At 39.1% G+C, this 27023-nt stretch overlaps 1 protein-coding gene across 1 annotated transcript in view; it reads right to left on the bottom strand.

Moving 5' to 3' along the window:
• Pkhd1 (PKHD1 ciliary IPT domain containing fibrocystin/polyductin) overlaps positions 1–27023 on the bottom strand; it is a 419145-nt gene that overhangs the window by 107796 nt on the left and 284326 nt on the right. Inside the window, exons 53-56 of the mRNA XM_075978902.1 lie at positions 16964–17077; positions 14312–14399; positions 4701–4855; positions 2699–2851 (exon numbers count right to left, since the gene is read on the bottom strand). Coding sequence (XP_075835017.1) covers positions 2699–2851; positions 4701–4855; positions 14312–14399; positions 16964–17077 — 510 coding nt within the window. The remainder of the gene's footprint in view (positions 1–2698; positions 2852–4700; positions 4856–14311; positions 14400–16963; positions 17078–27023) is intronic.

The raw sequence follows: 27023 nt of genomic DNA, 5'->3' as shown, positions 1-27023 counted from the left end.
ATTAACAGGAAAAAATTTCCACTATGGAAAATCCAGAACTGTTCAGTCCTGAGAAGCATCTCATATGATTCTCTCTCTCTCTCTCTCTCTCTCTCTCTCTCTCTCTCTCTCTCTCTCTCTCTCTCTCTCTCTCCCTCTCGGTGGTAAAACCTATAGGTTAGCAACTACAGAGATGTAGGATTCTCTCAGGCTTTGCCCTCAACTGTAAGATTTGTCTTTCTGACCTATTATGGTGAAATGGTTTTCATTAGCTTGGTTTCTATGATGCTCTGATGTCCCAACCACAATCATTTCTAAAAGACCACACTCCAGATTTTGTCTCTGTCTTCTAGAACAAGATTGTCCAACTTAAACCTCATGTTACCTTGAGCCAGACATTTCTTTCTTATATGTTGCTTGCCCTGTGCATTTGGCAACTATCCATTGAGTTTCAGAAAATCCCCCAATAAATACCACCAAATGCTGGTAATTTTCCTCCTAGTGAGCACACTCACCTCTAGTAAGGACACATAGAGACAGAGCTTATGAAAAGTGTTTTTTTCTATTCACTAGAAATTATAAACTTCTGATTTAAAATAAAAATATTCCAAAAATAATAAATGGATGATTCCAAGAATCATCCCATGCTGATTATGCTAGGTTAGAAGACTTTTTTCCAAGCCATCTCTGAATGTTTATTATACATAAGGACAAAATTACTTTCTTCTCTTTAAAAACATAGATATTGTTATATTGTCTTTGAGAATTTCGTAAATACATACAATGTATTTTGAACCCAGTTAGTCAAATTAGTGCTACTCATAAAGTCCTGGGTAAGGGGACTTACACTGGAATGTACTCAACCCACTAGGCACACCATTAAAGACAAGAGACTCTCTCTTACCAAGAAGCCATCATTTGTCAATGGCTGTTCAGTTTGGGAGACGAGGTTCATATAGTAATAGTGACTGGCTTGATCTTGTACATGTTTTACACAGGCAACTACAGCTTCTGGGAGTTATTGAGTATGGTGGTCTTATCATGCCTTAAAGATATGGTTTTGATCTAATTTTCCTCAACCTCTAACCCTTTTAGTCTTTCTACTCCTTTCTCTGTCCCTGAATATTGGAGTGATGAGGGTTGTGGTGGCTTGAAAGAAAACAACCTCCCCCCCCCCAAAGATAGTGGCACTAATGGGAGGTGTGATCTTATTGGAGTAGGTGTGGTCTTGTTGGAGGAAGTGTGTTACTGTGGAGGCAGACTTTGAGGTCTCATATATGCTCAAGCCACGCCTAATGAGACAGTTCACTTCCTGTTGCCTGAAAGATATAGAACTCTCAGCTACCTTTCCAGCTCCATGTCTGCCTGCTTGCTACCATGTTTCATCATGATGATAATGGACTGAACCTCTGAAATGTAAGCAAACCACCACAATTACATGTTTTCCTATTTAAGAACTGCCGTGGTCATGGTGTCTCTTCACAGCAATAGGAACCTTAACTAAGACAGGGGGTGATGTTGATCTACCACTTTGGGCTGAACACTTCCCAGATACTACCCTACACAGTTTAGTGTTTCTATTTTAATTGCCCACTGCACAAAGAACCATCTCTGATTATGTTTAAGAGGTGTACAAATGAATAATAGACACCTATAACTTCCATCTTAGAGTAGAAATGACAGCCCCCACATAAAGAGAGGAGATTTTTAGCTGTGTGGGAACTTTCTTCTGTCTCCTCTCCTTCATTATATTGTGCTCATCACTTGCTTTGCATCCTCATTTTATCTTGCAGAAGAAAAATCTCATAGAAAAATAAGTTATTTCCTTTAATTATAGAAACTATAGCATAGAAGAATCATTTTTAGATTTATCCAGACATTTTCTAATAACAAACATTTTTAAAAAGAAAGAAAAAACAAATATCCTTTAGGGAATAGTAGAAGAAAATCTACATTTTTAGGTAAAAGAAAATAGAATTAATCTGCAGTGGATGTGTGCTCCAAGAAATAACCGAGTAAATTCCTAAGAATCAAAGGAAGTGTTTTTATAAATAAGTTCGGATCATGATGGACAGACACACAGTGGTTTCCAAAGATGGAGCAATCCTGACAACATCTATCAAACTATTTGATCACGAAGAGATTTGCAAGACTATAACCAGAACATTTAATAAAAAAGGTCATCAATTTTGCAAGATTCTAAAAGAGGTGAAGCAGAAATTTCGAAGTAAAAGATTTCGTTGATCTTTTAAAATGATTGAACTGATCTTTAAAACACTTTTAAGATATGGAAATTATTCGTATTTAAATTGCAGCCACTCGTTTGTAGCATGACTCATGTCTAACACTAGATATTGCATACTACTGGGAAAATGTAAGAGAAAATTAGGAAAGTGACAAAATTCAAACAGTTATGAAGTCATCTGTCATTTCCAAGCAGAGGGAAATTCCCATCTGCCGAAGGTGTTTTCCTTGAGGTTAAAAGACACATATGCGCTCATCTCAAGGATGTTATTTAACTTCACACTGCTAATTTAGTGAAGACTAGGGCTGAAAATTCATAGCTTCCTGGAGCACAAAGAAGCCACCTAATTCGATCATTTTGCATTAAAAGTGAAAATTCTCGCAGCTGAAGTTTCTGAGAGCCTCAGATGAGTGGTTCAGAATTCTTAGTAGCTAAACTGTAATGCTACGAGATTGAAAATTTCATTTCACTTACCGGAAAACTCTTCTCTGCTAGACTTCCTGAAGGACCCCACCAGGAGTCTCCCTCTACAGGATGAGTCAGGTTGAATTTTAATGTTCCTAGTCAACAGTCCAACCTCAGCAGCCAATGGAATGCGCTGACCATCCTCCGTGATATGGGCACTTCCTGGAGAAGCAGGGGTCAGAGGCAAACAACTTTTAACTGGCTGCCTTGGAAACCACCAGCTGGGGACCCTACTGTACCTCACAAATGAAAGTTCCTATTGCTGTTAGAAGTCCTCCCCAACATGAAAGCCAGCCTTTCCTCAGGCACACTCCACAGATGTCAGTCAAGAAATGAAAAACCTGTTCACTTGTCCCTCTTTGGGATCAAAGAGAATGTGTGAGCAATAATTCATTTCTTCTCAGTATCTCTGGGTACTAGGGCAGGCCACTTGCTCACAGATTTGTCTAGTTAGTAGAGGCCACACGGTCCTTCCTTTCTTGCATCAGTGTGAGGCTGTGGCATTTGACTACACATCGTCCATACACTTCCATCATAGGAGTAAAGAATGCCAGGTCAGATGAGGCAGTGGGAGAGAGTAAACATTAATGTCAGAGAATGAAGGGCATAGAAGGGATGGTGCTAAGCTCAGTAACCTCCTCTCCTGATGAGCTTCTGCCGTCAGCAACCTGGACCGTCAACTTGAGCAGGAAGTAAGGGGGAGCTTTGTTTCCCTATTTCCACTAACATTTTATGGTGACTCCAGTTTCCGAGGGTTAATAAAGATTTCTCTTTTCCATGCTATGCTGTTAAAATAGAAAATCAAGCTGGACATAGTGAAACATGCCTATAGTACTAGCTAACTGGAGGCTGAGGAAGGAGAATGTCTAGAGCTCAGAAATTCAAGACCAGTCCAAGTAACATAGAAAAATCCAGCTTCAACAACAATAGTAAGTGGAGGAGGAAGTGTTAACCCTGATACAATAACGTCCAAAGACTTTAGACAGTCTTGGTGAACATTTACACTCCCCTTATATCTGATAAAAATTCACTGATGCTTATTTTTCATGTTTTATTAATTATCACTCCTGAGTTAAACTTCTTTCATGCATGACAGGAGGATGGTTTTCTTTGATGGCTATTATTTCTATAACAAACTTACTTCCTGTTTTTACAAAAAGGTATCTGAGTTTTCCTGTTTCTTCTGTTTGTTTCCTTCTTTCTTGATCATCTTACTAGACAATATATAAAATGTATTTTGTGTCAAGAAGCATACATTCCTATATAAAGTAAAGTGACTTTTTATACTATCCATTGTATTCCAAGGGACCCAGGATTCAATGAAATGAAATGAACTGGATACTTAGTGTCAAAGAGTTTTTTTTCTGACTTAGTCAAAAACTATCTGATTTTTAAATACACTTCAACTCTTAGACTTGTCATTATGAGCAATTAAATGTCTGTTATATCTAAACATTATTTTGAAGGTAAACAATATGTCAAGTATGATAGTGCACAGCTTTAATCTCAGCACCAGGGATGCAGAGTCAGATAGATCTCTTTGAGCTTTAGGCCATCCTGGTCCACATAGCAAGTTCTAAGACAGCCAGGACAATATAATGAGACCTTGTCTCAATATATAAATAAAATAAAAAAATAGTAAACCAGGTACAAAGGTATGGGGCATGTATGTTTATAATTTCAGCACTGGAGCACTAAAGTAAGAGAATGAGTTTGAGTAGCAAGCTTGTACTACTTAAACATACCCTGTCTCAAACAAACAAAAAACATTAAAAGGCAGAAGCAAGGAAAGAAGGAGGAGAGGAGAGGGAAGGAGAAGGGAGAGGATATGAAAAGAAGGGAGGAAAAGAGGGGAAGAAAATTGAGAAAAGTTTCTAAGATAAGTGCAGGGCAGTAATCAGGAAACCTCCTTCCACTCTTAATATTAAACAAGTACACTATGGCTGGGCGGTCTGTCAAGCCGATCCTTCATGGCCCACCCATTTCCTTTAACCAATAAAGCAAAGCTTACCAATGTGTCGGTGTCTAAGACGTTCATAGATACTGATGTGATGGCCCTTGACTTCCTTGACTGTGAGGACCTCTGCCTCATGAGGCTCATAAGAAGAAGAGCTGAGGACGATTTTGTCGTGGGGTTGCCAATTCACTTCATCATCTACTATAAATCTATAAACTCAGAAAGCAGGTGTCAGATATACTAACAAAACAACAGCGATCAAAAAGTAATCCAAGAAAAAGTAAAACACACAAAATAAATAAAAATAAGCAAATCTCACTATGGAAACTAAAAGGGGAAGCAAAATAAAATCCAAGAAAAAAGCTTGGTTGAACATTGACTCTTGTGCATGGAGAAAATCCTGGGTTAATAAAGTCCTTGTTTTGAAAGTATGAAGACCTTAATTTGGTCCCCAGAAACCACATTTTACAAAGCCAGGCATGTGGTTCATTCCTGTATTCCCAGTAACGTGGCGGAGATTAGTAATCACACCTTCATGTGTTTGGGATAAAAGCCAACTCCCTTCTTGACAATGAAACAATTTGAGTAATAAAGATATTTTTTCATGTCTTCTGAAGGTAAATTATACTTGACAATATATACAAAAATCCTAATATAGATACTGCTATGAGTCGTTAGAATTCTAGTTCCATCTGTGCAACCTCAAAAAGCTGTTTGGTTTTTCAAGCTTTGTATCATCAGTGATGTTGTTAGATGTTCCTATCTCACCCTGCCATCCAAATTGCATTGTGTGGAATAGTGGGTGTCTATTACTCTGGTGCGCTATTCTAAGCATTGTGATTTTAACTCTATAAGTCAGTGGGAGTTTTGTAGATGCATTTCCTTAGACTCACATTAAATTCATTTTCTCTTCGACCTGTCGTAGATGTATGGCTTTTTCTTAGTGAATAGGACTGAAGGAGAGAAGAAAAGAAGGAAGAAAGAAAGGAAGGAAGAAAGGAAGGAAGGAAGGAAGGAAGGAAGGAAGGAAGGAAGGAAGGAAGGAAAAAAGAAAGGAAGGAAAAAGAAACTTTGACAACGAAGATTAAATAGTAACTCAAGGGTGGATAATCAAATGGAGTCAAAGACTAGGTTAGATGAAGTAAGATTCCTGACCCAGTCCAGAGATATTTTGACTAAATAGCATCACCTTGCCAGGGTCTTCCCTGGCTGTTAATGAGTAATGGGGGGGGAGCAGTAGTTACACAATTCAGTTATATTATTGCAAGTCCTCAAATAATAATAAAACTATGGAAGCAAAAGTCAAGGGAATACTATATAGTCATCTAAAAATTCAATATTTGGCATAACTGAATTACAAAGAACTTTCTTCCTAATGTATTGAATTTTTTAAAGCAACTATCAAATAATATGCCTCATTTTTAAAGTAAAAATAATACACACACAAAATGGAAGACAAAGAATGTCTCTTAAAATATTAACCTATAATTTTTTTCACTTAGAAATGTGTTTTCTTACTTAATGAATAGCACACTATGCTAACAGCTTCGGATGTAGCATAGTAGCAGTGTCTGCCACACAGATCCAAGGTCTAGGGTTTAATACCATAAAAAGGGAATGGGGAGAAGAGGATAAAGGAAGGGGGGAGACAAGATAAGGGGTGAGGTGCACAAGAAGATGGGTCAGAAAAACAACTGTTAGTTCAAGCCACAACACAGGCAACCCGTAATAGACAGTAACACGGTTTTCTAATCATGATCTAGATCACCTAGAGAGTCTTCTCATTAGTATTTACAGTTATTGAATGAAGGTCTTCAGATAATAGACAACCATAATAGTCAATAAATTTCCTTATAACTGAGACATGCCTCAGCTCAAATGGAGCTTAGGATGGCTTTAGAGCACTGTAGAGAAGTAAATTGATACCTTCATATATTTGTCAAAACCCACAGGATACTCAATATCAAGAGAACCCAAATGTAATTTATGGAAAAAGGTAAGTCCTCCTTTGCAAGTGGCCTTTCCTGAGCCTTCTACTCTGATCAAATGTGTCTGCTTCCTCTCCTGCAGACAATTCATTTTAAAGGATACTGACTTGCATTACTGTGCTTCAAGAAGTCTTCTCGAAGGAAGACCAAGTCCTTAATCATCAAACTTCTGACATATCAAACTTTAGACCCCAGACTGGTGTCTTGCCTTCTCTTCTTTAATAGTATTCATCACTAATTAATGGAAACATGAATATGGTGTAATTTATTAGTCCAAACATTACCCTATACTAAAAATGAATGAGATTAACCTAGTCTATGAACGAACACAAAGGGGGAGTAATGCCCCCTCAGATTGGGAAGCTAGATAAAACTCAGTGACTCTGCGAATGCACATAGTCTACAGCTGTGGGGAACTGTTCTTGAGTAGAAAAATGAGGTCAAATTAGAGAAGTACAAAAATTTAGAAACTGGAGGGAGGGGCTCGATTGGCCCCAATCCAAAATGAATCAAGAAGTGTTCATTTTCTTTCCCTAACAGAAGTTTGAGTGCCTATAAGCATCCCTGTCAGATTTTGTGCTAGAAATTGAGCTATAATTCCCATTCATTAATGCATTTGATTTGTATAATTATTATATTAGCTAGGCACTATTACTCTCATAATTACAGGAAAAGAAACTATTACTCAAGAGGGCAATTTAGCAAAGTTATACATTTAGTAAATCATAAGTGAATCTCACTGTTGAAGCCTTCTCATTATAGAGTACTTTTCTTCCTTATTCCTAAAGTTGAGTGTTTAACCTCCATGGAAGAGTTGTCCATTTGAGGCTAGGACACAGTGCTTCACTAGATCCTAAGAATTCCTTTTAGAAGCTGTACACAGGATCACTAATTGCTAGTAAGTGGGAAAAGGGACGCTGACTCTATGTTCTAATATGTATTCATAATTATGGTAATAACAAATTTTGAATAGTATGTAAAAAATTGATTAAAATTTAACTTGAGGGGGAAATGCTGAGATATTAGAAAATATACAGTTGAGCTAACATGCTCTAAGTTCTAGAAAAGACGCAAGCAGATACGAGCTGGATGTTTTTGCTGTGCTCTTCCTAGATGCTACAGATTACACTAAACATTTCCTCTCTCCAGCGTAGTGAAGTTTAAATAGCTTACCCATCATTCATTAAGAACCACACCAATGTTTTATGACTACACAAGATGTTACCATTAGGGAATATCAAGCCACGGGTCTATGGAAGCATTACTATTTATCAACTTGTTATGTCTTAAATTATTTTTAGTATTTTTAAAAATAAAAATCATATGTTTTATGATTCCCTAAAATTTTAAACCATAAAATCATGTCCTAGTGGTTGTTCTGATTAAGCAATTGAGTGCAAAATTAAGAAAAAAATGGTTGAATCTCCCAAGATAAGTAGGATGGTGTGCAATGATATACAATATCTAATATTCTTATTTGATCGTCTAAGTTTGAAATACTAGATTTGTTACACAAAGTCTTGCGTGCAGTGCTTAGAAGAGAGGAAAGAAAGATATTCTAAACACAAGATATCTCAAAAGCACATCACTAATGTGATACAAGAACCAACAGAGCAGATACTATCAGTGGTGGTGTTCAAATTAAAGGTCTGGGTCCTGGGGAAATGGTAACATAATAAATGGTTATTTGTTCTTCAGTGAGTAATTTCTTTGTAGATAACAGCCTGTATTCATAAGCCACTCAAAACAATTTGAACCTGTTAAAACGTCTGTTAGAAAAAAGATGCAAGATAATACGTGATGCAAGGATAAGAAGAAAGAGGGATCCATTGTGTACCACTGGTAGAAATTTAAATCAGCATAGCTGTTATAGAAAATAGGACGCAGCAGACAGATATATGGCTCTGCCATTAATAACAGAGTCCAGACTCAAGGTGATAAGCCAGCTGCCTTGTGCACACCTGTGACATCCAGCTCCAAGAGAAGCTGAAACAGAATTATTGCTGGGACTTCATGGATTCTAGAGCCTCTGGTTCATGGAACCTGATTTAAGGTGGAGAGTAACAGAGGAGGACCTCAATCACCATCCTCTGGATCCTAAGTTCAAACATAAATAGGTATGTGCATTTGCATATACACATACGCATACATTCATATAATATATACTGGAAAAAGAGTGGAAAAAAACGTAAAAATTAAAAAGGTTAATTGAGCTGGGTGGTGGTGGTGCACGCCTTTAATCCCAGCACTCGGGAGGCAGAGGCAGGCAGATCTCTGTGAGTTCGAGGCCAGCCTTGTCTAGCTCCAGCTAGTTCCAGGACAGGAACCAAAAGCTACGGAGAAACCCTGTCTCAAAAATCCCAAAAAAAAAAGTTAATTGACTTAGAAATACCACCATAGAATACACACCAAAAGAAAGTGAAGTCAATGCGTCAAAGGGCATGTGTACCCAGAAAGATGAACATGGTATGTTCTCACTCATAAGTGGATACTAGTTATAAAGCAAAGGATAGCGAGCCTAGAGTTCATGACCCTAGAGAAGCTAATGAACAAGGTGAATCTTAAGAAAAACATATAGATCCACCTGGCATTGCCTAACAAAATTGGAAGTGTGAAAGTGGGAGAGGAGGGAAGGTAGAAGAGTAAAAGGAGGGGGCAAGAGGAGAGGGGATAAGAACTTGAGAGATAGTTGAGATGGAGGAAAGACCGAGATGAGAGCAAGGAATGAGATATTTTTATTGAGAGAGACATTATTTAAACATCTGTACTAGCCTGCCTTTAGGCTCCTGACAGAATATGTCCTCCGCTGCAGCCACTAAGAACACCCACTGTGCACATTCGCTATGCTTCCTTTCAAAGGGTCAGCCTGCCCACTTCCTCTCTCTCTCTCTCTCTCTCTCTCTCTCTCTCTCTCTCTCTCTCTCTCTCTCTCTCTCCCTCTCTCTCTCTCTTTCTCTTCTTCTCTTTCACCACTCTTGTCCCCAGAGACTGATGTCTGCTCCCCTCTCTGGCCCCTTCTCTGCCACTTCTCTCTCCCCTTCCATTAAACCTCCTAGGTGAGCCTTGTTGCACGGGGTAACTTCTCTTCCCAACATTGTTTTTTAGATTACAACACTGGTTCCCCTGACCAGGAAAGGCTCTCCCGGTACTTTCTCCTGACTGCCAGCAGTTTGGAGCACACCGCAACCCTGGAACACAGTCTACATAGAACATCCTAGCTTTGCAGCTAATGGATGACTGGGCTCTTCCGTCTAACACTGGCACCATTGGTGAGCCCCCTCTTCTCCACCTCTGGCCATTTTCCTCAAGCGAGAACTTGTCTCTCAAAGATGGTTTCTCACCTTTTCACCTCCTTAAATTCCGGTACCAGGCAACTGTGGCCTTCTCAGACTCAGAGGCCTTGGCCCCTGTTCTGGGTTTGAGGAAACACTGAAGCAGCCAGTGCTTTCTCAAAATCAACCCTCTCTGAATTCCTGGGATGCTAGGAAGCACAGACCATTTGGGTCTCATTTATCTACCACACTCAAGGGAACTTTGATATCATCTACACCTCCAACTTTCGCATTCAGTGCTTGATTTGAGGGCTTCTAAACTCATCTTTGCAGTTAGATAGATCTGGCCCAACTATCCCTTAGCTTTCTGATCTGCTCTCTTCCACCTGCAACAAATCTGCTTTCTCCTTCACTGATGGTTTGGCCTTCCATTCAATACCAGCAATTGGGTTCTGGTGGGGTTATCCACCTCTGAATATTTCCCTGGACCTGAGGCTTCCTATCTCAAGCACAGTTCTTTCCTTGCTTTCTGACTTTTCTCGAAGTCCTGGTACCAGGAACTGTGTCTTTCTCATGCTCAGAGCCCTGACCCCTGTTCTTATGTGTTCTTACTGAAATAGCTTGTGCCCGCTGAGTCTTACACTCCCTGGCTCCCTGGGATGCCACTAAATTCAGGCCTTGGATCTTCTTTATCTTTCTCTGCCTCATCCTTGGGAACTCTGCCATACACCTTCTCGTTCCTATTGGGAGTCTTTTATAGATCCACTAACCATTCCTTTCAAATCAAATCTGACCTCACTATTCCTTATACCATACAGTTGGGAACAGAGAAAGAATTCTCCACTTTCTTTCTTTTCCTTTGCTCCAAAACCTGCTTGTGTTTGTCTGTTCTCCCTCTCTGTTTGTTTGCTACACCATGTGGGTCAGATGGAGACGCCAGCTTTGTCTTGCTCGCCACACACCAGTTTTTCTTTTCTTTTAATTAACTCCTGTTTAATTCTGTATGTTTCTTGTGAGCTCAAGGGAGTTGACTTGGAACCATCTTGAATAGTATTTTGCCAGGTCCAAGTGGCACCTGAAAGTTCCATAGAGCTTGGACAGTGAAGTTAAACAGCCAGCTACTCCAGGACATGGACAACACCCCAGCTTTCTCAGGTACCCCAAAGACTGCAGCACCCCCAGCTCAGCATGAAGCAGTCTCGAGAACACAGCGTCCTCATCCCTGCCTCACCTGCTACCCCCATCTAAGGCAGCTTTTTATAATAAACAAAAGGGAGGATGTTAGTATTTAGGTATCTGTAATGGCCTGCCCTAAGGGTCCTGACAGGATACTCCCTCAGTTGCAGCTCCTAAGAGTACTCTTAATGCACATTTGCTATGTTTCCTTTTAAAAGGTTGGCCTGCCCTGCTCCCATATCTCTCTCTTTTTCTTTCTCTCTCCCTTCTTCTCACTCTCTCTGTCTTTTCTGCCACTCTTGTCCTCGGGGACCAGTCTCTGTCCCCCTCTCTGCACTTACCTAGCTTGATAAATCGATGTTACTGTGGTCGCTTACAGGAATGTAGGTAAGAAACAAAGGACAGCGGAAGTTACTCAAAGAAGCTGTACCACTGCCAAGCCTTCCCAGCATGGGTGACAACTAAGGAAAGCATTCTTAGTTATGGAAGAGTCTTGGGGAAACCAAGTAACTTCAGCTATGGCTTTTTCTCTCCCAGCAATTACTTCCTCATAAGTAGCCCTGCAAATGGCTGTGTGACTCTTGCAAGACTCAAGAGTAGCCTGAGATCTGTGAGTTTTCTGAATAACGATGTAGGATGTTTCTCACTCTGGAGCTAGCCTAGACCTCACTGCATAATCCAGGCTGGCCTTGAACTCACGATGATCCCACCTCACTGGTTGCTTACCATAATGACAAGTTTGAGCGTGGCAAACTCCCCAAGTCTTATGAACCCTCCTCCTCCCTCCAGAAAGGGATGTTTCAATTTGGAGAAAACAGTCATACAACACATAAAACAATACACTATGATAATTAGACTTTTTCATACAATTTCATTAGAACAATCCTCTTTGAGACTCATTCTAGGAAATGCTATTTTTAATATTTCTATTTTATTTTTTTCATTTTAAATACCAGTTCCCCTCTCTCTTTTTCTTCCATCCTTGCTCCTCTCACCATTCCACCCCTCATCCTCTCCTCAGAATAAGCCCCTGCCCCTGTACGAAAGCTGAGCAAGGTATCCCACCATAGGGAATGGACTCCAAAAAGCCAGTTCATGCACCCTTGTTAAGTCCTGGTCCTACTGCCAGCGCCTCCCCCAACAGATCAAGCCATATAACTGTCACCTACATTCAGAGGGAGAAACCTAGTGCTAGGGAAATTCCCAGGAATCCACAAGGATAGCCTTAGCTAAGACTCCTAGCAATAGCAGAGAGGGTGACTGAACTGGTTTTCCCCTAATCAGATTAGTGTCTCCCCTAATTGTCATCACAGACCCTACATGCAGTAACTGATGGAAGCAGTTGCAGTGATCCAGAGCCAAGCACTGGACTGAGCTCCTGGAGTTCAGCTGAAGAGAGGGGGAAGGGATCATAGGAGCAAGGGAGAGGGAGCATCAAGATCATGATTGGGAACCACAGAGACAGATGACCTAAGGTAATGGGAGTCCATGGACTCTGGACTGACAGCTAGAGAACCTGCATGGGCCTGAACTAGGCCTTCTGAATATTTCTAATTTTTAGATAAGCTAAAGGATTAGACAAACCAAGAAATAGTCAATCAGAACTTCTAGCTTTATAAAGGAATACTTTTAACTTTTGTGACTCCAGTTAAGCAAAATGATGATAATAACCTCACTCATATAATTCCACTGAGAGATTTAAATGAGAGTAGGTAATAGAAATGATCATATAGAATGAATGTAAATATTCAAATATATATGATTTGGGGTGTTTGCTTGTTTGTTAGTTGGTTGGTTGGTTGATTGTTTTTTCAAAATAGGGTTTTTCTGTATAGCCTTGGTTGTCCTGGAACTCAATACGTAGACCAAGCTGGTCTTGAACTCACAGAGATCTGACTACCTCTGCTTTACTAGTTCTGGGATTAAAGGGATGTACCACCACCATCCAAAATATATGAAATACACTTACATATATAAATACATGCAAGTTACATACATACTAGTATATATATATATATATATATATATATATATATATATATATCATATGTACTTCATATACATATATATGAATGAAATGGCCATTTCTCCTTCTCCTGGAGTTGTAGGATCCTTCTCTTACCCTTGGACATCAAAACTCCATGTTCTTTGGAATTTACATACTAACAAACCCCTGTTTTTCTTTATTAAATCAATTTTCTTTCTGTACCATCAGAGTCACATAATGTTACAATAATTATACTTAATATCCGCTATCCATATTAAAATTACTCTTCTTGGTTTTAACCAGTGAGAGTTTCTGTTATTCTTTCTGATGGAGATGGCCTGTTTTGTATTAAGAACAGTTTCCTGGAGGAGCTTTCCACTGTCTGGGTTTCACTTAGAGTATCGCATCTTCTGTTACTTTCATCTATTTATCTTGTCTTCAAAGTTCTGGAAGATCTCTGTCAGTTTGCTCTTCATATGACCTGTTCACTTCAAGAAGTGATGGATCCATCCTTCATCTTCATAAGCTTTGCCTTGCCCTTATTTCTGTCAGTGTCTCTATGGTGCCTTGTCAATCCTCACTATTGCATTTTCAATTCGTACTCTTTGTCTTATCTCAAGGAACCCATAGTTCTATACATTATTGAAAAAAGTATGCATTCTCTAAAACTACTCCTTTGATGGAGGAAGGTCATTGGTTAATTAAATAAAGAAACTGCTTGCCCTGATAGGTTAGAACATAGGTGGGTGGAGTAAACAAAAAGAATGCTGGGAGGAAGAGGAAGTGAGCTCAGAGAGGCCATGCTCCCCTCTCCCGGGCAGACGCATGAAGCTCAGACCCAGGATGGATGTAGGCTAGAATCTTTCCCGGTAAGACTGATGCTACACAGATTATTAGAGATGGGTTGATCGGGATATGAGAATTAGCCTGTAAGGGCTAGAGTTAATGGGCCAAGCAGTGTTTAAAAGAATACAGTTTGTGTGTTGTTATTTCGGGGCATAAGCTAGCAGGCGGCCGGGGTGCTGGGGACACAGCCCCGCCACTCCTATTACTACACTCCTTAGTATACAGTGTGTTTCCCCAACATTTCATTCCTTTTGTCCTTTTACTGTGTTACATGTTTAATTTCTCTAGTCACCCTGCCTTCAATGATGTTGCTCAGTATTTCATATGGCAATAAAACATCACAAAGAACTAAATGAAACAATAACAACAAATAAAGATCTCTAATTCTTTTCTTACCTCTCATTTCCCGGTGCAATATCAGCTCCAAGGTGTACCCAGGATTTCTTAGCATAAGCACCGTGAAGGGAAAGTTTCCCATAAACTCCTAAAAAATTGCATCAACAAATCACTAAGAAAATATTTCCATCTTAATTAAGGGCAGATAAGTGAAATATGGTTCAAAGGTTCATACACAAAAATACATGACATATAATCCGTATCTAACTATGTCCATCTTATCTTTAAAAAAGAATATTTCTATTATAACAAGTCAAATATAACCCAAAGACCTACAGATAAATTAAAGCTACAGAACATAATGAAAATCTAAAAGTGGAGAAACACCATCTAATGGTGAGCCAGTTCAATTTAAAGCGGTATGTCCTTCTGCTTTTAAGGTGACGTCAAAACTTCTTTGATCTGATGGAAGACAACCAGTTTGGGTATTTAATGATATACCCTAGACTGTGCAACAGGCAAGGTTCATTCTATTTCCTGAAGATGGGACCTCAATTTTGTTTTCAGTGTTCAAATTTAATAATTTGTCTCACTAAAGATGATCCAGGGAAACAGGAACAGACAGATATGCTGTTTTGTTTTAGACTCGCAAGTAATAGTCTTATCAGGGAGATTCAGCCTGCATGTATGCCTTCAGCTGTTTGAGGATTTCCTCAAAATTACTTCATCACCATTTCCATATTAAGTATAATTTCTCATAGTCTTGTGTTCTAAAATATGTGAGCATGTTTTCCAGTAGTAGAACAAAAAATAATCATGCGTCACCATATGTTTATTTATGTCAGTTAGACAATAAATGTTTTATTTGTTATGTTATATGCTATAAATGTTGTAAGTCTATATATGTTATATGTCTAGAAATATGTGTACTTGACATGACGTTTTAATCTTTTCACCCTACTTTCAAATGGATCATGTGAATAACCCTGTACAAATGGAAACATTTTGTTGCAAGCAACTAATTTAACAACCTAAATATTCATAATATTTTGTAAAAAAAAAGACATGAATGAAAAAAGTAAACACCATTGCAATGTTAACAGTGTGCATCGGATTTGTTTCCAGTGTGGACCAAAACAATAAAATCATAATTACTGCGACCTTAATTAAGTGTTTGTGCCAATGTCTGTATTTCTTCTGTACTCTAATTCAGAAAGATATGTTAGAAAATATAAAAGATAAGGATTAGTAGATGCAAAATGAATATTACTTCAGAGCACATCCTAGAATCAATTCTTCATGATAGAGTTTGTTAATTACATGTCACAAAATATCAAACCATAAAACTAAAACCATCTTTTATGCTAAGTGCCTAGATAGACAGAATTTTGGGGTGGCTAAAGAGATTTCCCACAACAATGTTTATTACAAAAAAATTCACATCTTTAAAATCTGGATTATCCTGAATATTCAATTAACCGGAAAAGCAGATTTCTTGCTTATTTCTATCATCAAAGATTAACTGTAAAATAGCACTGTGTCATTTCATAGTTGCTTCAAGAAGGTAATAAATGACTTAAAATGATTAAAACCTGCCTTTTGCTTATAATGCCAAAGAAGCTAAGTATTCTGTGTATTGTGTATTCTTTGTTTAAACTGCTATTAGAAAAATTTGAAAGGCACTGCTTAAAGCACAGGGCTGGGGCCAGGGTCAGCATGCTTATTTGTATGGACTCCAGTCTGAAGGTTTCAACAGATGTGGTTATAGAACAAAAGTATCAAATCAAGTGCCCTTAGTATAATCTCTCTTCTTGGTCAATTGTAAGGTTAAAAATTCTTCTACGCATGCCATGGAAAAGATAAAATAAACAGAATTTATAGAAAAAAATTTTGAAATTATAAAGCATTTCAACATATTATAAAGCAATTGTTAGACATTTTGGAAGTAAGTTAACGAACCTCACACTATCTGAATATTTATCCTAATATGGTAAGAAATGTCATACATGTGGGGTGTGTGTGTGTGTGAGTGTGTGTGTGTGACTTTGAACATTCATCACAGCTGTTAATCTAAAGGAAATTCCAATGAAATCCTGACTCTGGCTCATGACAGTAACACATACATCTAGTCTATATAGCAATACAATGCTCAAAAACATAGTAAATGATCATGACCTGACTCTTTTCAACTCTCTTCTTATAGGGAAGTGAAAAAAATAAGTAAAAGGGGATATAGTTTTGAAATGAATGAATTTTCTTAAAGTAAGGGAAACAACTTCAAGTCAAGAGGTTTCCCTTTTACATAGTAAGTAATGTCTACACAGTGCCATTGGGAAACACTCTTATTCTGTAATACCCCTTGATTTGGAATCTTGTCAGTACAAGATGTCCCAATTTGAGTTCCTGGTCTTTGGTTTTGTAGACCAGTTTAGGATTTTATACTATAATACTATGGCAATGTCACTATCAACAGTGAATGATCTTTTGGTCATCACACATACATAGTTCATCACTTCTGAGTCATAGTTATGATATCTGTAAATGGACATTGGACATCTCAAAGGCAAAGAATAAATATAAACTTTCCAGAATTTAGCAGCTGTCTAAGAAATAAAAGTCCCTTGCCACTGTCTTTCTTTCTGTCTTGCTCTTTCTTGTTTTGCAAACACATAGACACACATATTGTTAATGTACATTATATTTAACTCTTACCAATTGTTCCTGGGTCAACACGTATTCCATCAAAATGGTCACAAAAGATTTCTTCTGAGGCTCTGAGGATAATCAGAAGTCTTTGTTCTTTTTCTAAGGGATTTGTTAAAGTACCTGTTAAGAAAACAAAGTACATCATCTAAAATAATTTGAAATGCAAAGAAAGAATGCAGAGTAAATGTCTTAATACTGTTTGTATGGGGAAGAGGCAATGGTCACATCAATGAGATGACAGCAGAAAGCATGAGTTCCTACAACCCTCTCTGAAGAAGTCTGGGTTATCATTCATGAATCGTCTGCTGCCTCTCATCATAGACTCAGAGTACACTTTACTGGCTCCTATTATTCAGGCCGGTTTTGTGACGTGTTCTAGGTTAGTGATGTTTGGATGGAAAGTAGTAATTGCTTTTGTTAGTTGGTAATGTAAATACTTGCCAAGTATTCTCCACATCTCTTCTCTATTATATAGTTCCTCATTTATAAGAACTTGGATTCTTAAGTGAAGAAACATTCAGAAAAAGCTGAGAAGTTTTTTGACTCCAGCAAGCAAGCTGGAGTCAGGTTCAACCTAGTCTAATATGAATACTCATTTTACAAACCACTGAGGTATAAGAGTGATGTACTAAAAATCATTATTACAGTGAATCCTGGCTAATACAGTGACCATGGTTGTGTGAATTAGTGTTTCCTTCACATGGTTTTAGCATTTAGTGTTCACTACAAATCTAAGAAGCATGATTCTTATTTTGATGTAAATATCCACATAGAAAGAGCTTTGGGTATGAATCTAAATCTATCCAACTAGCAGTATGTAGCAGACTTCAAACAATCATGGTTTATCAAACCAGTAATAAATTGGTTTTCATAAGTTCTCTTAGCATCATTGTGACAAAGAAAATATAAGGCTATGACAGACAGATGGGAATTGCTTCCAACAACTTCTTGAGGAAACAGTCATGTTCTTTACAGTTAAATGAATGTTCAGAGACTTGCTAACATGATATCATTGAATACAGACCTAGGAAAGCTATGCTATTCTTACAGAAGCCATTGTTGAAGAAATAAGCAGTATAAAAGTCCTCCCATAAATATATATTCTATGGAAGCAGGCTCACGAAAATCATCAGCCATCAAATGAATCTCTGCTTTAAACCAACAAAAAAGTGATTGTTAAATATGGTATGGAATAATTGGTAAATTTAAAATCATCTATTTGTCATTTTGGTTATTCTTCTCTCAGGCAGCAAAAAAAACCACTCCACATTCCTATTAGTTAGGACTTTCTATGCACCTGGTGTAAGTTTGGGGTTTATTTGGACTATGTGTATCTCCTCAAATCATCCTCATGAGCCATTACTGTTAGAAGTGTTGATAGCAAGATTCAGAGAAATAAATCAATTTGCACTGGAGTAAGGAGGTTGCTTGTTGGTTCCCAGCCACTTAGCCCTAAAATAATCACACAGAAACTGTATGATTTAAATCACTGCTTGGCCCATTAGCTCTAGCTTCTTATTGGCTAACTCTTAATTTAACTTATCTCCATGAATCTGTGCATCACCACGAGGTCGTGACCTATCATCAAAGTTTCAGCACATCTGCCTCCAGCTGCAGCTCCATGGCTTATCTCTGACTCTGTCCTTCTATCCCCCAGCATTCAGTTTAGTTTTTCCCACCTAGCTAAGTTCTGCCCTGCTATAGGTCCAAAGCCGTTTCTTTATTCATTAATGGTAATTACAGCATACAAAAGGAAATCCCACATCATTGCACAGCACATGAGTCAAGTGCAAGTATGGCTTAGGTGTTCATGCTACAACACGGTTGTAGAATATTGTTTAAGATGTGTTACATTTGTTTATGTGGTGGCACATTTATTTTTAATGATGCAAAGATGTGTTGCATTCCTTTATGTTGCATTTGTTTAATTCTGTGAAGTTGTGTTACTTTGCCCATCTAAAACATTTGGTTGGTCTAATAAAAATTTGAACAGCCAATAGCCAAGCAGAAGAAAGGAGAGGCAGGGTGGGCAGGCAGAGAGAATAAATAGGAGGAAAAATCTAGGAAGAAGGATCAAGGAGCAAGAAAAAAGGAGGAGGAGAGGAGGACATTGGAGGCCAGCCACGCACCTATACAACTAATAACAGAGTAAGAAAGAAAGAAAAGTATACAGAAATAGAGAAAGATAAAAGCCCAGAAGCAAAAGGTAGATGGGATAATTTAAGCTAAAAAAAAAAAAAAAGCTAGCAAGAAAACAAGACAAGCTAAGGTAAGGCATTCATAAGTCTCCTGTTGTATTTATTTGAGAGCTGGGTTGTGGACCCCAAAGAACAAAAGAGTAAAAACAACCAACTATGCAACACTAAGGCAAGGTCTGGCTCTGTCTAGATGCCACAGTGTCTTAGCTGGGAAATGAAGGTATCCTCTGAGCCCAAAGACACAGAGAGCAAGGAGAAAGGGAGCAAAGGACTGGGGACTGTTCAGTGAATGTGCCTGGTGTGACTCTTATCTTGCTGCTAGAAGTCTGTCCAGTAAGCTGCTTTCCAACTGCGATTTCATTTATTTCATGGAGGGTAAAGTCTTACATGGGGAAAAAAAAATGGCCTAGCACTAAACAGATACCAGAGAGAAAAAGTAGGACACTTTTTGCCCTAGAGAAATGTATGCAGAGTCCCACAAAAAGAGTTGCGCGTTTCTCTAAAATCAGAGATTAAATCAACTATGCAACCCAAAACTGCAGCACACGTGGGGCCTTCACAGAAAATCTGGGCAAAATTAGTCAGCCTGCCGTGATCTTTCAGAATCCAGAGCAACCGGAATTTGGAATCTTTTTCTTAACATGGGAGACAGAAAGGTGGAGGCTAGAAGTACTCCGCAACCAGGCAGGGGCAGGAGAAGGAAAGGTGTGATGTTCTACATTAAAATACAGTGCTTCCCAGATATTAAAAGCAGGTGAAAGGGAAGCTTCCCAGGCTGCTGTCCTCATTGTCTTCTCAACCTCACAGAGATAGATGCTCTTTTCAATGCAGACTTTACCAATAAATAAGAGTAGCTAGCTCTGAGATGATGCAGCGGGGTCTTGGCTTGCCTTTGTAAATCTGTTGTAGTTTATATGATGGGAGATAATCAGCACTGTGTTGTGAAGACATTACTGCTGCTTTTGCATACATTATGTTCTTCACATGTCTTCCATGAAGACTGTAGAGTTTCCCATGAGGAAATTGAGGCAAGAAGAGCTTACACCACTAGTCAGAAACTACATAGCTATTATTAAGTGGCATTGGGCTTAGATTTAATAAATACCATCCTAAGACATGCGGAGAATGAAGGAGAAGTAAAGCAAAGTTGTTATTACTTAGCATGATGGTGGGCAATGGAGGGGGAAAAGAATTGGTTCCAGATGTTAAAATCACCTGGGGAGATGGAAGAAAATAAGTTCTGGTATACCAAAGATAACCATTATTGATTTGGCGGATATGGTACAAATGGATTCCATGAATTTCAAAACATAAGAAAAAGGGAAATGAGCCTTTATTACTTTATTAACTAAATCTCTATGATAGAATCAGGTATCAGCCTAGTTTGCATTTAAGTCTACTCTATCACCCTGAATCCCCACACCTTGTAGTCGACAGACACATTCAGGATAATTGTCTAATCTTTCCAATCTTTCTGTGCACAGTTTTTGCTTCTCCCAGTCCTTAAATTTCCAACCATACCTGTCTCCACTCTAACTGTTTCCTAAGAATGTACTATGTTCTTGAATTGGAGTATATAAGAATGGCCATGCCTCTTGTTATATATTAAAAAGTTTGAACTAAACATTCAGCACTCAATATGGATAAAGTTGGACAAATCCTCAAAGTTCTTCAGCATGGTATTTACAAAAAACAAATGGCAAATATTTTTAAAGGCTTTGAAATAGCAAACAAGGAGAAGTGGTTCTTATATTTCATGCTCACTCCCCTCCTTTTCCCTTTTCTAATGAGATCCATAGCTGAGCCACAGCAAGTCCCTCAACAAATTTTCCCTCTCTTTGCCTGGGATGCCATGCCAGATAACTCTTCAGAGTTCATCTTTATTCATATCTTTCTTTGTCAAGTAAGTCAGGGTTAAGTGACCCCCCCCCCCCTTCAGCTATAACAACAGGCCACATTTTACCTCAAAACTTTTAAAACTAGAACATCGGTTCCTTGTGCCTGTTTTCTGTTCTTTGTGAGCTAAGAAACAGTGTGTCGCCAGAATTAACTTTAAAACTTTTCATAGAATGATGAACTAGTTCATTGAGACCAACTTCCTTGCAGAAAACTACAGTAAAGAGAAACAACTGATAGTAATAAAAATGTGAATCAGTTATAAGAATCCTAAACATATATATGCCTAACAGGACAGATTCCAATTGTAGAAATCAGAAATCTAGGGAACTAAAAGGAAAAAAATGGATAATAAGAGTGATAAGACAAACATCTGGTTATATAATAGATAACTACTAAGAACAATAAGCTGTCAGTGTGAAACCTGGTTGCCTGCTGTGTAGTCCACTTAAGCTCTCAGGAACCATGTCTTTGTGGAAATATGTGTGGTACATGTACATATGAAAAGTGTAATTGCTTGAAAGAAAACATTACTGTTTATTTTAAGCTGATACATTATTTTTAAAATTATTTTCTCATTCTACGAGAATAAGTGACTTGCCTTTGCGTACATATGTGTATGAATTACATGTCTGGTGCCCACCAACTTCACAAGAGAGTGTCAGATCCCCTGGAACTAGAATTAAAGATGGTTGTGAGCCATCATGTGGGTGCTGGGGATTGAATCCAGGTCCTCTGCAAGAGCAACAAGTGATCTAACCACTGAGCAAACTCTCTATCTGCTGGAAAAATATTTTTTTTGTTTTTTTCAATTTTTTTAATTAAAAATTTCTGCCTCCTCCCTTTTCCTTCTCCCTCCCCCCACTCCCCACGCACCACTCCCCTCTCCCTCCCTCTCCAGTCCAAAGAGCAGTCAGGGTTCCCTGCCCTGTGGGCAGTCCGAGGTCTTCCTCCATCCAGGTCTAGGAAGGTGAGCATTCAAACCGGCTAGGCTCCCACAAAGCCAGTACATGCAGTAGGGTCAAAACGACAATGGCACTGGGTTTTGATCCTACTTCATGTTCTGGCTTTGTGGGAGCCTAGCCAGTTTGGATGTTCACCTTCCTAGACAAGGATGGAGGGGGGAGGACTTTGGACTTTCCACAGGGCAGGGAACCCTGACTGCTCTTCAGACTGGAGAGGGAGGGGGAGAGGAGTGGGGGGAGGAGAGAGGAGTGGGGGGAGGGGGGATGGGAGGCTGGGAGGAGGTGGAAATTTTTTTTTCAATAAAAAAAATAAAACTCAGTGCCATTGTCCTTGGCCTCTCAGCAGCCCTCATTGTCTGCCATATTCAGTGAGTCCGGTTTTATCCCATGCTTTTTCAGTCCCAGTCCAGCTGGCCTTGGTGATCTCCTAATAGATCAGCCCCACCGTCTCAGTGGGTGGAATGCCCCCCTTGTGGTCCCGATCCTATAGCCATACTAACGAATAGAACCTTCATCTGGCGATGGATGGAGATAGAGACAGAGACCCACAATGGAGCAATGGACTGAGCTCCCAAGGTCCAAATGAGGAACAGAAGGAGGGAGAACATGAGCAATGAAAAATTATTTTTAACAAACATCACACACATGGTTTTCTGTTTGCTCGGGCTTTAGGCAGAAGAATGTAACCTACAGTTTTCTCAGGTTTATTTACTTCTTATTACTTAATAATCCAGTGCGTCTTGCAGAACTGCCAGTTGAGAAGGCAGTAAACTATATATTTTTTTCTTTGGAATTGAGAAAGCTCCAATCATGGAAGCAATGAAGGAAGCTCCCATACACCTAGGACTTCACTCGCTGACAATCAAAGCCAGGTGCGATGATGAACTTAAGAGAACACATAAATGGAAGAGATGGGTGCAAGCAGGTGCTCCAGAGCAAACAAACACACACTAACAAATCAACATACCAAGGCTTATTTTGAGATTGTATCCAAGAAGGATTGTAAAATCTGAACTTGAACTACCAAAGTTTTACTCTTCGTACTTGCTCAGTTCCTTTCTTGCAGGAGATAAATGTATTGTGGTCACTGAAATATTAAAACTGTAATCCCTTCCTCATAGATATAGCCATTAAAGAGTGGTGTGTTCTAAAGAATAAAAGCACTGAGGTAAATAATAGACCTAGGCAAACCCATGCATTCATCTATATACCAATTACACATACTACCAGAAGCTAACAATAAGTTTTACGATATGCACAGAACTCTACCCACTTAATAGAAAGGATACTTGAAAACTAATACACTATGTTATCAAGGTGAATATAGTAAGGTCAAGAAGAATGGGTAGAATAGGCCAGAAATAAGATACTGAATGTGATCTACTAGTGAAAACAAGAAAGGTTTTCTAATAGAGGCAGAAGTGCTGGAAGCAGGGAAGGGCGTATTAAAGATAATTGCAACAGCTGTTGAACACGCCTTTGTTCTTTCCCAAATACAAGATCATAAAACAAATGAGTAATATCTGTCTATCTCAGTTTTCTCATGAAGACTGTGTAGGGGTGATTCATCACAGTTATTTTTGAAGAATTTTCTAGAAGCTGCACAATGATTTTTCTAGAGTAGAATTAAAATTTTAATTTACACCATTTTCTAGTCCAGCAACTGTCCTTTCATCTTTCACCCTGCAGTACATTTTCCTGTCTCGAGGCTTTTTATGAGCTTTTCATCAAGGATGAGGTTGTCTTCTGTAATCTCTCCAGGTCTAGGTTTTTGTAAGTCTTAGTAGTTCTCAATCCATGGTAGCAACCCCTTTGGGGTCACATATCAGATCGTTCACTACATTTCACATAACAGTAGCAACATTACAGTTGTGAAGCAACAACAAAAATAATGTTATGGCTGGGGGTCAGCACAACATAAGGAATTGTATTAAAGGGTTGCAATGTTAGGGAAGTTGAGAAGCACTGAGCTAGATCCTTTTGTTCTCTTTAGTCTAAAGTTACATGATTCGTTAACATGTCCTTCAGTCACCACCTAGCCTGATGGCCAACAGCCAACCTACACCTTTCTTCAAATTATTTCCCCCCTCAGTTTCGTTTAGAACATATGTTATCATCTAAACGTCTCATTCCTGTTCATTGTACTCTCTCATCATTTGTTTTCCCAAACAAACAAATGAAAAAACTCTAGGATCCTCTTTGTCCCAATTGCTGAAAGATAGTCAATCCCAAAGCAAAGCCTGGTACTGAACTAATTGTTCAATAAAAGAAGAAATTGGAAAGAGAAAAGGGGGAAGAGAGGGAACAAGAAACGGACATTTATATGGAACCAAAAATCACCAGAACTGAGAAATTACTTCTTTCTTAATTTTTACTTGTTTACTTCATTCTTCATCCAGGAAAGTATTTCTATATATTACTCAACGTGGATAACTGTTAACTTTCAGTATGTGGTATGTTCAATGACAGTTAGGAACACTTGGAAGCCCCCAAGCCTGATTACCTTCCAAGGATTCCCAGACTCACATTGTGGAAGGAGAGAACCAACTTCTCTACAAGTGATTCGTGAACCTCCATAAGTGCACTGTGCACTGTAGTATACACAAAACCAAACACACTATCTCTCTTCTCTCTCTCTCTCTCTCTTACACACACACATATACACACACAAACACACTCATACTGATATAGTAAGTTTATAAAAGGAAAATTGTAGTAATATGGGCCGTGGGGCTGCGTCCCCAACACCCCAGCCGCCTGCCCGGCTAGCTTATGCCCCGAAATAATTACACAGACACTGTATTCATTTAATCACTGCTTGGCTCATTTCTACCTAGCATCTTCTAGGCTAACTCTCCCACCTGGACTAGCCCATTTCTTATCATCTGTATAGCACCAGTCTTACCGGGAAGATTCTAGCCTAAGTCCATCCTGGGTCGGAGCTTCATAGTGTGCGTCTTCCCTGGAGCAGGTAGCATGGCGTCTCCTCCCGAGAGGAGAGCTGTTGGGTCTGACCTCACTTCCTCTTCCTCCCAGCATTTTGTTCTGTTTACTCCTCCCACCTATCTCCTAACCAATGAGAGCCAAGCAGTTTCTTTTAATTTAACCAATGACCTTCCTCCATCAGAAAATTAAAGGCAAAAGTTAAGCTGTGCAAGAATAGATAAAGGGTGTTGAGTTTATAAAATTTACCACCTCTTAAGAAATACTTGCTGGCCTGACAAATGGATCCACAGTTAAGAACACACACTACTCTTACAGAGGACCTGAGTTAGGTCCCCAACAGTCTTATCAGTTGGCTCACACCCGCCTGTAACTCCAGCTCTGGCTGTGGAGTGGGGTCTGAGATCCTCTTCTGAACTCCACAAGCACCTATCTACACAGAGACACTCACTTATGTACATATTTAAAACTAAGTATTTTTCAAGAAATGTTTATTGGAGGATTGTTTTTTGAAATTTTGCTTTGTTTTGTTTGTTTGCTGGTTTTTTGTTTGGTTGGTTTCTTTTTTTTTTTGTTACAAGGGCAGGGTAAGATTTTCTGCTCAAAATGCCTTTATCAGCCACTATAATAATAGCCAGAGGATAATTATCAATTTCTTCATCTGTTATACTTTTGCCCATGCACATGTTCTGTTGGACTAGTAAGATAAGCACTGAACAAAGAATGTAACTGACTTTATTTACTCTGGCATCTGTAATGCAACTTTGATCTCAAATTTACTTCCAATTCCAGCCTTCTATGATTCTGAAAGTCAGGTGATATCTTTTGCCAGCATCCATTGCCTCAAAATCAAGAACCAGAATTCCACACTGTTAGGATTTGGATCAAATGGCATCACCTAGCAGATCTGCTTTGGCAGAATGCTGTGCCAATGTCCACATGTATTAAGTTTGTTTACTAACTAGCCGTATTATCTGTCTCATGTTGGGCTTTCTGTAGGTGTGGACAGATGGGCTGAAAGCCTTCCTTGAGGCATAACACACATAGGATTGGGCAGATGGGCTCCAATAAGAAACCTTTAGGCATGAAACACACGGATGGAACAGAGAGAAAGAAGATACGCCATTATCTAGTGATGCAGGCATCATTTTAAACCATCTGAAATATCTAAAGCAAAGCTGGAGAGAAGCACAGGGTCTCTTCCTTCAAAGGTACAGATTTTTAGTCCACGAGTTACATGTTACAAGCAGTCTCAAAAGCCTGAAAAGAGCAGTTCTAGTTAGAAAGTGGTGACTGCCAATAGCTTTCTACTAACACACAATTATTTAGTAAGTATTTCCATCAGTGATTAGATGAGAATTTTATAGACTGCTAAACAAATGGGACAATAGTCATAATCAGAAATGAAAATAACAAAATACAGAGTCATTCCCCAGTGGAGAGAGATGGATGAAAATAATATATAAAGAAAACAGATGAAGCCAGTACTGGCCTTGTCCCATAGTCACACTGATGATTATCTCGAATATCACCATAGAACTGGCAATGGATGGAAATAGAGACAGAGACCCACATCGAAGCACTGGCCTGAGCTCCCAAGATCCAGTTGAAGAGCAGAAGGAGGAAGAATATGAGCAAGGAAGTCAGGACCGCGAGGGGTTGGTCCACCCACTGAGACAGTGTGCCTGATCTAATGGGAACTCACCAAATCCAGCTGGACTTGGACTGAATGAGCATGTGATCAAACTGGACTCTCTGAATGTGGATGACAAGGGAGCCTGACTGAGAAGCCGATGATAATGACACTGGGATTTGTTTCTACTGCATGTACTGGCTTTTCGGGATCCTAGTCTGTTTGGATGCACACCTTCCTAGGCCTGGATGATGTGGGGAGGGCCTTGGACTTCCCACAGGACAGGGTAACCTGCCCTCTCTTAAGGAGGGAGGGGGAGGGGAGGCAAAGGGAGGAGAGGGAGGGAAATGGGAAGAGGGGAGGAAGTGGAAATTTGAATGGTATTATTTATAAAGCAATAAAAATTTTAAAAAAAACTGATGAAAAAGTAT

This window comes from Microtus pennsylvanicus, chromosome 7 (genome assembly GCF_037038515.1).
Source record: "Microtus pennsylvanicus isolate mMicPen1 chromosome 7, mMicPen1.hap1, whole genome shotgun sequence".
NCBI classification, from domain to species: domain Eukaryota; kingdom Metazoa; phylum Chordata; class Mammalia; order Rodentia; family Cricetidae; genus Microtus; species Microtus pennsylvanicus.
This window is presented reverse-complemented; position numbering and strand designations above follow the sequence as displayed.